This window comes from Ascidia mentula, chromosome 9 (genome assembly GCF_947561715.1).
Source record: "Ascidia mentula chromosome 9, kaAscMent1.1, whole genome shotgun sequence".
NCBI lineage: Eukaryota > Metazoa > Chordata > Ascidiacea > Phlebobranchia > Ascidiidae > Ascidia > Ascidia mentula.
The window spans coordinates 894,723-904,424 of NC_138574.1; the positions used below are offsets into that span (position 1 = coordinate 894,723).

Consider the following 9,702-nt stretch of genomic DNA (forward strand, 5'->3'; position numbering starts at 1 on the left):
CAAAATCTTCTTTCTAAAACAAACTAATTACATTGCAAATGCCATCAGCAGCTTTGGTATTTAATACTGCAGAAGTAAATTTGAAACCGAGTGTACAAATAAGCGCATACAGCTACAACCACAAATAAATATTTTTGGGCAATGTTTTACAACTGATAATTAAATGTTAAGCAGCTAAACAAATTTTGGGGGATTTTGAACTGGTAAGAGGTGAAACTTGTGCAAGTTCATAACAGCAGCAATGTTATCACATTTCACATTGACTTCTTGTATTCATCATAGCTGATATCACCTGGGCCCTTTTCAATCATCAACAAAAGACCTCCAATCACCGACATAACCTGCAAAAGTTTTCAGAGCAAGAATACAAAATTAAAACTTTTCGGACATTTAATTGTGTAAAATTCCACTAAATGTGTGTTTTCCTGTGATTATTTTTTTAACGAATATCAGCAACTTTTGAATTTCCTGTTAACGTGTGTTTGGAAATTTTTTTTCAATACCAGCAACCTCTTGATGGCTGAGAACGTAATCTGACAAAAATGTTACCTGGAAGAAGTCATATTTGAGGAAATCATTCATAATGTTGGAGTACGACCAAAAGTTGTTCACACTGAAATTGAGAATCAGTAGACCGGCAACCAGGACAGACGCACATATCTTTGCATGGAATCCAACAGCCACACACATAATGCAGGCAATACCGAGCAGATCCATAATAACCTAAAATGGCAACAATATAATGCAATACCAGGACACGACCATCACTCACAATGAGGAAGCAATGCCCTTTTCCTATTTGTGCAAAACAATGGAAATTTAACAGTAAAACTTTGACAAATTGACATAAAGTTTCATCAGCGTTGGCATGGAGTCAATTTCTGACAAAGCTTTATTAATATAATAAATAGTATTTTTGTGATATTGTATTTTATAGATATAGCAAACTGCAATTTGTACACGAGGTAAAAAAATTAAGTGGTATTGCACTACATTTTATGTTTTTGATCTCGCAAACCTAAATGCTACAGCCCAAGACAAGAAACACACCAATGTAAAAGTAATAATGATTGTATTTGCTGGAAGTTAAGACCAAAACAGCCAAGTGGCAGATCAACTTTCTATGCACACCAATTTTCTAAATTTTGTTACTCTACCTATAACAACTTACATAATAATTGCACTTGCGCACGTGTTTGCACAAAAATGTATAAACTTGTCAACTGTGTGAACTTGGCAAAAAATGCGCCCTGCAATAACATTGACCATGCAAAATGGGAAGTTACACGTCGTGATACAGTTGGTAGTTCGTCACAAATGCTGGGAGCTTCAAATACAAAATTGCTTCAATGGCACTTTTTTACTTTGGCAACAGTGGACCAGCAGTGCACAAAATTTTTTCATCCAAACTAATTCGAGGCAAATGGAAGTTCAAACAATAGGAAATTACAGAGTCTATTGTAAAGCAGCAATTTAATAAAGCTTCTTTCTTTCATCCAAGCTAACTCCGCCTGGACCAAGCGAAACCACCATCATCAAACCACCAATCACTGAAAGGGTTTGGAAGAAGTCGTACTTTAAGAAATCATGCATTGCTCGTGTGGTGGCATAATTCCAAAACTGATTCTGGTACAAGTTAATGATGAAAAGCCAGAGGACAAGAACCATTGCAGAAAGCTTTGTCTTGTATCCAACACACACCAAAATCATTAGGGCAGAACCAATAATGTTTTGAATTATCTGTAACACAAGGACTTTGGTTATTGATCATTCTCAAATTAATTTTTGAATGAAACACAAAGACAGGAAGGCACTCAATGACATGTTAAGAGTATTCATTTATACAAAATAATTAATGTGGTCTGTAATTTGGAAAAAAGCAGTGACAATTGTGTCTTTGACCCCTGCAGTTGAACCAAAATTGCAATACAAGTAAAAACACACCATTGAAACTCACCTGTTATTGATAATAGTCATGCCTCTAAGTGAAACCACCACCAACTAAGCCATGCCAATAAAACTACTCTGATTTACATCTGCAGGGGTCTTCATTTGACAGACATGATTAAATGTAATGTACTAACTACAATCTAAAAACACTACAATTGTTCGCAACCGTCCGAAAGTTACCAACCAATACATAAAGCTTGGCAATCTAGACCTTGTTCATATTTGAAAAAGGTCTGCCTGTACAACACAGAAAATAAATGCATACCAAAAGTAAAATTTGTTTTGCCAATAATAAGACTACTAACACATTTTAAAGAGTTAAATCAAACTGAACTAAAACATTTCAAATATTCATATACTACAAAATTAACTCTCAATTGTATTGTTTCAATACAACCGGATTAATTGTCCTTCCTTTCACCAAATTAATCACAAGCCAACAAAACTGAATACAAGAGAAACCCAAAACAATATTTGTACTTACATCTACTGGGTTGGTTGTAAAATGCAACAGAGTCATGAACATGAGTACGAGCAGCACTCGACCACTGAGCTGCAAGTAGGACTTGGGTGTGTTTCTGTCCAATTGTGGAACTCCAGCAAATAGTGATCTTGCTTCTGATTTGCTCTCAGCAAGAAGCAACAGCACTGCACCAACCAGTGCCAGGTTCCTGCATTATGGGAACATTTTTGTATTTAGCTACAAATCAATATGTTCATGAAGATTGACATTTATTTAAAAACAAATGAAATACGTTTTAAAGTTAGTGAAGAACATAGTAAAAAACCTCAGGAAAATCCTTGTATGTATTACTAACAACAAACCTTGCCAAAAATTTGATATCCCATAAAATACTGTATGCAATGGTTTGAAGTCCAATGATGAAAAATAAAACTCCACACATAATGGGCACCTTCAGGGTAACAAAACATATATTTTACACTTGTACGATTTTAAAACTTGGTGTCGCAGAAGTGCAAAAAGACATTAGCCAAAATATCGTTTTTCATACATCAGGAACACAGAAAAGAACTGATATATATATGATATAAACTTTTTCACTTTTTTAAACACACAAATTGTTCATATTGAACCACAGACTTTTTCCATCCTTTATACAAGAAAAAAACAATATCTTTACAATTAAAATTAACATTAAACTTGTGACATGTGATTGTACTCGTAATAAAAACAGCACATTGTGGCCAGGAATGAACCAAATAGCATTGGTTTGTGAAAAGCTCCTAATGACTACAGCTGACCTGTTTTCTGAGAAGAACCCCTGCGCATGCTCCAATTTGACCCAACATGTTAGTTAAAACAAACAACGAGGCAATGAAAGTTCCACAACTCCATGTGCTGAAAAAGAAGAGAAATTATTGCAACAAAATTACACAGTGTTAAAATACAATACATGTTTTCAATTTAAATAAGACACAAAGTGATGATGTTTTAAGGTAAAATTAGTGTGTATTTTGTTCCAAAACAAAGCATCTCATTGATGCTGGTAATCTTTCAATTCTTTTCTGAGTTTTTCTGGATACATTCCATTAAAACTGGTTCCTGTGGTCAAGTTTTTTTATGAAGAAACTTGTTCCTTGTTAACTGCTGCAGATAATTGGTCACTATCAAATTTTATACCTGGCAATATAGTCTCTTTGCTCTCCCCACTGCATCCACATTCGAATTCCATCTTCAATAAAAGTGGAAACAAGACAGAATCGCCCAAGATGTGGAAGAACATACTTGGTGTGTCTCAAAACCTAAATTATGACAAAGGAGCAATGATTTCATAATGTTCATTGTTAATATAGCAGCTGCAGGTTTTATTACTGAAAATAGTGATACACAATATACAGCACATACTTCATTAAACATGAAATTATAAATCTTACATTGTCTGCAGCATCTTCTGCTTTGCTCAAGAGTGTGGCTTGAGATGACATTTGGGTGCACAGAATTGCAATGTACTACAAATCTCCCTAATTTGCAACAAAAACCAATTAAATTAGCACAATTAGAAGAAAAAAGATTCGAAAATGTCAGAAAATTTATCTTTCATTTTCATTTGCAATTTTCATAGCAATTCTGTTTTAAAAAATAAAACCAACATTATTTATAAAAGTAAAACATTGGCTAGCCCGGGCAATCAAATTTCTTCAAAAAACGCTTTTGTGCATTTTACAGACATTCTAATTTGTAATAGAACTAAAGAGCTGAATAAGTTTAGACATTTTTGACGGACAATTGCATTTCTTTTATGTTTAAAGTGAATTTAAACGCATTACAAGTGTTCTATCGAAAACTTTTTGGCTACATTTTTACATTTGGCCTTGGGCCTACGCCTTCCTACCAACCAAACTTACATCAATTGTAACAAATCAACTGGTCACAACACCGAACTCACAAATAACATTAGTTTCACTGACAATCATAACTAATTACTACACTTTCAACGGAATAAAGAAAACAATATTGGTAGCTTCAAAAGCGAATTTCCTAGTTATGACGCGTAAACTATTTAGTTATTAGAACGTCCGGGAACTCCCGAACTTGTTCTACTTGTTTCCCACAATGCACTTCTTCGCCACGTATAAACATTAAATGCCAAAAGCTGAAAGGCTGTAGTATGAATTTTGTGTATTTAAAGCCAAGAAAAAAATGGAGTTTAGTACATTTTTGGTCTATTTTATGGTCTTTGATTGTGCGTTTTATCCTATTGTTTAAAGTTGCAACTTTGATTTCTATGCGACATTGCCGGGCGGGAAAATTTCTTGTCGTCCCGTCACACTTCATAGCTACTTTGTTTTTTTGCATTTAATGTGCAACTTTAAATTAAGTTTTTAATTTGTTTTTCTATTTTCCTAATTAATTTTTGAACGAAACATAACAAAAGCTGTCAGTTGGCCAATCATACCTGACGTAAAAGCAGTACCGCAATACCGTGAAGCGTAGTTTTGGAATCAGAAAATACAATGCTGAATTTCCCATTTTACTTCGAGTCCATACTGTGGAAAAGAATGGAAGCACATTCTTTGCGCACATTTCAAAATTTTAACTGCCTCTATGCAGAGAAAATAACCCAGTACATTAATATTAAAAAAAACACCTGCACTATTTTCAATGATGTTGACTCACTTTTGAGCCAACACAATTTGCGTTTAGACACATCATAAAAACCTGGAATGTCCTGTTCCTTGAAGTATTGTGTGCTTGCTTTAAATGTTTTCATCTATATTGAATCTACAGCTGGTAATTATATACTTTTACAAGCACATATAAACTTGTTTTGAAGTATAATCTTGAATATGAATGCTAAGCAGCTGATGCTTATTTGGTGTTTTTTACTGTTGACATAATGGTTTGAAGTACAAAGCTCTGCACCACATCATATACAGGTAATTGTTGAACTTTGTATTGTTTTAATTTAAGATAGAACAAAAATTGTACCTTAACGGAGCTGATGACTGGTGCTTTATGTTTGTAATGCTGCATTTCAAAGATGGGCTAATTACACACCGCCAGCTATTTCTTGATAAACATAGTTACCACAAAATTTGTGTGTTAAAGTCCTCACAAAATATTTTTTGACTACTTGCAAGTCAATTAACATAACATTGTACACCAAATAACATGATATGCACAGTTAAAGTTTCTCCTTGTCAAACAGCAAATTTTGCATACACAAGTTGTTTATTTTTTTGAAGTGCAAATGAACCAATGGGTACACATAGTTGTTACAACATTTTTATCATTCTTAATTAAAGTGCATATATGATGGTAATTAAATATTTAACACATTGAAAATGTTACTGCATCTACGTTATATATAGTTAGTCAATTATGTCAATGTTACGTCTGCATTTGTATGAAACCCGTATGTACTTAAATGTTCCATAACATGGGTCACCAAACACTTTGTTATCAGCAAACAAACTGCATTCATTCTCAGAATTGCATTCATCCATAATTTTAGTTGTTGAGCCGACAGCTTTGCAGTCAGTTGTCTTCACTGGACCTCCACATCTGAATTATATCATTTTAGTCTTGAAAATATTTGCATTGTCAGTTTAAGGTAATGTTTTGTTTGCCCTGGCTTGTGTTGATGCACACACTTTTTTTACGATACAAAACCCACAAAAGGTGCATAAATGTTGCTAAAAAAATTTGGTTTCGTGGAATGTATGTCACATTTTTATTGTGAGAAAAAAGAATATTCATCTATTTCGTTATTGGAGATTTATTTTATCACAATGCATCTGTGTATTCTAATCGGTTAAAAATAACCTGTTTCCAGTTGTGTTTTAAATATTTTTTGGGCGATTAAGAAAACATGTTGCAACTTACGTATCCGGTTCGTCCCTTCCGTAAAACGCGCTAGTTATAACAAGGGTGTGGAATCTGTCGCAGGATATTTTTCCGGTGTCATGCTCACAAATCACACTGCTCACTAAAATTGAAAATATTAGCTTCTTGACCTCAGACAGCTCGGGACATGTTTGTTTGCACTGTGTCTATGCTTAGCAACAACCGCCCGATCAGTAGCGAGGTTTTATTTCGGCTAACCGACGGGATTGATGACCTTCGTTACTTCGCATAGAACTTTTCTGTGACTTTAAGTGTAAAAGAAGGCATTTTGCAGTTGGCGTTTTCGCAACAATCAGCGAAATGGTTTTGTTTCAATTTCCTTACCAATCGTCGCATTTACTTTGACATCAGTTTATGAAAATATCATTTCCTTATATTGTTCACAGGTGACTGTTTATCGTAATGTGACTTATTTTTTTTTCAAGTGTTATTTCCAACATATCACTGTCGTTTGGTTAATAACATGACTGGCGATTTTTCGTAAAAACATCGGTGATTTTGCAAACATCAATATAAGACTTACTTTCGTTTGATGTTGGTGGTTCAGTGGGCTGGCAGCGTGGTACGTTGTCCAGGTAATCGCATTGTGTTGTGTCGGGGTTGAACACAAGGCCGTCGGGACAGGCCATGGTGTACAAGTAACCGTTGGAACACTGAAATTGCAGGAAAATTTGCGTGTAACTTTTTTATGACGAAATTGTACAAGGGTCAGTTTTTCACATAAACATACTGTCCAAAAATATGTTTCATTACAATTCTATGTTTGAGCATAGCCCTATATTAATATTTTTTTGTGAGGATTTTATTTTTTCAGCTCATTATTATCAATAACTCTAATAAAAACGACCAACAAATGTTTCATTTGCTTGTGATCATAATGTACTAAAATGAGGCTTACTTGAAGGTATGTATTACAGTCAGCTGGGTTGGGGAAAGGGTCTCCACTTACTGGACCGTCATCGCCCACACATTGATCTATAAAAAAAACAGTAAGGACCGCTTGCTGCGAATTGCACTGAGAGAAAGCCAAATATTCAAACCAAAATGTAAAGAGTTTTTTCCTAACCGCTGTTTTCTCGGGTATCAAAACTATTTCAAACCACCGATTAAATTTCTTTGAACACATTTATTAATCCGAGGAAGTTGAAGTAATGGAGTAAACGAGTTATAGTTTAATTATCAAATTATTAAATGTTTAATTATCGTTATTGATGCACAAGATTTACTTACCGTCCAACTCGGCACGTTTTTGTCTTTCAACCACGTTTGCTTGGGCCGCAAAAAATGCCAAAGTGGCAATCAGGATCATTTGCTTCAACATCTTCTTGCTGCGTTGTATTTTTTCTTCTGTATCCTCCCGTGTTGGAGACGCGCTATATATTGGCCGGTTGACGTCCATGCTATTTGCCAAAGAAGGTATTTTTCATCGCTATTCAAACAAGGCAACGCCTGAATCGCCCTCTGCTGACTTTTACTTGTTTGTCATCTACCCGGAATGTGTGGGTTATTGTTTTTTTGTCCTGCTTCATTATCGTGGCTTGTTTTTGCTCGATCATGGCAACAAAATATTTGCTTTGCGGCCATATTAGCAGTTATCACAGGTTATATACTTACTGAACTAAACCAACAGCAAATAGATTATCCGAACCTGCCGTCATGGCATTGCAAACTCATAAGTAGGTCACATGCGCGTTACTGTGTTGTCGGCTATGAATACTTGTACCTTTTTACCAGATATACAAGACCTTAGAGGTCGAAACAGTGTGTGTACCTGTCTGCAGCTTTCATTGATTATTGTGGCTCTTTTGCACATATAATACTTGTACTTTTTACCAGATATTCCCTAGCCGATGACGTTTTTGTGTGTAAAACTCGTTAGTTCTCGTGGCTTTTTGTACGAGGTTTTATTTTCGTTTCGATATTTGTGGGAGGGGGGACTTAACGTCAAAAGTTTTAGAAGTAAGAATGGTACCACAAAATATAATTCAACATGTTTGCTTTATCAATAACGTCATATTGTTTGGCTGCGGCGAGCGCATGAAAACTACTTGGGTTCTTGGTAATTTCCTAAAAACACTTTCGGAAGGTTATCGCCTGGGTTGCGTTAAATACACATTGCACAGATGGCATTTATGCCACAGCGGCCAATGCAAAGCCGTTCGGTAACACTGTTCACTTAAATTTAACCGATCGCTTTCTGTATATGGATGTTAATAAGATCCCACTGTGTGTCAAAACGAAAGAGATTTCCACACATTTTCGTTTGCCTTCCAGTAAATAAAATTGCATCACCAATTTTGGAAAACCGTGTAAAGATGTTCGATTCTTGGTTGCAGAATCCCATAATGTAAATAAACCTTCGTAACCGTTTTGCAATTGGTTCATAAATTGCAATATGCCAAGTTGGAATTAGTTGGTATGTTGCAATACCTTCCAGTCTGACGTCAAACCGCTGTTTTGAATTGGATCTTGCTAACGTCATAAATTCTTGGTAATGTTTGAAGTGTTTGCCGATAAAACTTGACATCGAGTGTTTGCAACAAAGGCGTGCGAATGATGGAAGGAGAATTACCAAGGCCGAGCGGCAAATCAATATTTGGTGTGTGTCCCAATATTTGATAACTAACTAACTTCCTGTACATTTTGTGACCTATATAGCAGCTATGAGTTGACTTCCTTTTACTTGGTTCCGCTTCTTTTTTTAACCTTAAACCTTGAAATATGCAAATATCGAATCACGTCGCTACGGGAACGTGGACTAGGAATACTTCTAACTGCATATACCTTGGGTTGTCCAAGCATTTTATTCGTGGGCACTTGACTTGTGCACCCACTAAGGGATTTCTTTTGATTTGTTTAGTTTTTGTCAGATTGTTCAATTACGTTATGTCTTTCACCAATATCTGGTCCAGTTTTCTGAATAAGTTCGTATTTAACGAATAAAGACAAAAATATGCGTAGAAAAAAGTAAAATCCTTTACACGTTAGGAATAAGTGAAATAACATTGAACAGCTCTGTGGTCGCAGCTAAGTGAACTTTCCCCGCGCCACCTAGTGGTAAAGCAGACCCTGCCATGTCGTTCTTAGTTGAACAATATGTGTGGTGTCCTATGATTTTTGCAAATGTGTATGGTTTTGTCTATGTGCCTGTTGAAATAGAAAGCGTTTATTTGTTTCCACCACCTAAACCGCCACGGTTATGTAAATAGTACTTGTGAGACTTGCATTTGTAGTTGTAATAAGCTATGGCGGGAGGTTGTTTTGCGATTGTGCGCGTAATACGTTGCTATAAGCAGTTTTATTAGACTGGATACTTCGTGTGTAGTCGTAGGTGTGTATTCAGATCTACACGTGAGAGTTTTCTTTTGGTGCTGAAAAGTTCT

General features: G+C 35.5%; 2 protein-coding genes across 3 annotated transcripts; both read right to left on the reverse strand.

Moving 5' to 3' along the window:
* Positions 1 to 39: 39 nt before the first annotated feature.
* On the reverse strand, positions 40 to 3,951 carry LOC145913099 (surfeit locus protein 4-like). 2 transcript variants are annotated; one of them, XM_083000634.1, is made up of 7 exons: positions 3,847 to 3,951; positions 3,593 to 3,714; positions 3,214 to 3,310; positions 2,776 to 2,864; positions 2,435 to 2,621; positions 550 to 723; positions 40 to 341 (listed from the first exon to the last, which is right to left on the reverse strand). In XM_083000634.1, exons 1-7 carry the CDS (start codon positions 3,895 to 3,897, stop codon positions 255 to 257), a joined length of 807 nt encoding a protein of 268 aa, XP_082856760.1. In that variant the 5' UTR covers positions 3,898 to 3,951; the 3' UTR covers positions 40 to 254. The 2 variants fall into 2 exon arrangements, with proteins under 2 accessions (XP_082856760.1, XP_082856759.1); XM_083000633.1 differs by lacking the exons at positions 40 to 341; positions 550 to 723 and adding an exon at positions 1,062 to 1,740.
* Positions 3,952 to 5,784: 1,833 nt separating this feature from the next.
* LOC145913741 (uncharacterized) lies at positions 5,785 to 7,718 on the reverse strand. The gene is made up of 5 exons (XM_083001489.1): positions 7,550 to 7,718; positions 7,218 to 7,294; positions 6,839 to 6,972; positions 6,299 to 6,394; positions 5,785 to 5,977 (listed from the first exon to the last, which is right to left on the reverse strand). The coding sequence occupies exons 1-5, from the start codon at positions 7,716 to 7,718 to the stop codon at positions 5,785 to 5,787; spliced, it is 669 nt and encodes a 222-aa protein (XP_082857615.1).
* Positions 7,719 to 9,702: the final 1,984 nt, after the last annotated feature.

Coding starts and splice junctions, on each gene's coding strand:
- LOC145913099 (XM_083000633.1), bottom strand. CDS start 3,897: ATGTCATCTCAAGCCACACTCTTGAGCAAAGCAGAAGATGCTGCAGAC. Junction 3,715..3,846: donor CAGAAGATGCTGCAGACAAT/GTAAGATTTATA, acceptor GTCATAATTTAG/GTTTTGAGACACACCAAGTA. Junction 1,741..2,434: donor TTACAACCAACCCAGTAGAT/GTAAGTACAAAT, acceptor CTTGTGTTACAG/ATAATTCAAAACATTATTGG.
- LOC145913741 (XM_083001489.1), bottom strand. CDS start 7,718: ATGGACGTCAACCGGCCAATATATAGCGCGTCTCCAACACGGGAGGAT. Junction 7,295..7,549: donor AAAACGTGCCGAGTTGGACG/GTAAGTAAATCT, acceptor TTTTTTTTATAG/ATCAATGTGTGGGCGATGAC. Junction 5,978..6,298: donor GGAAGGGACGAACCGGATAC/GTAAGTTGCAAC, acceptor GATATAATTCAG/ATGTGGAGGTCCAGTGAAGA.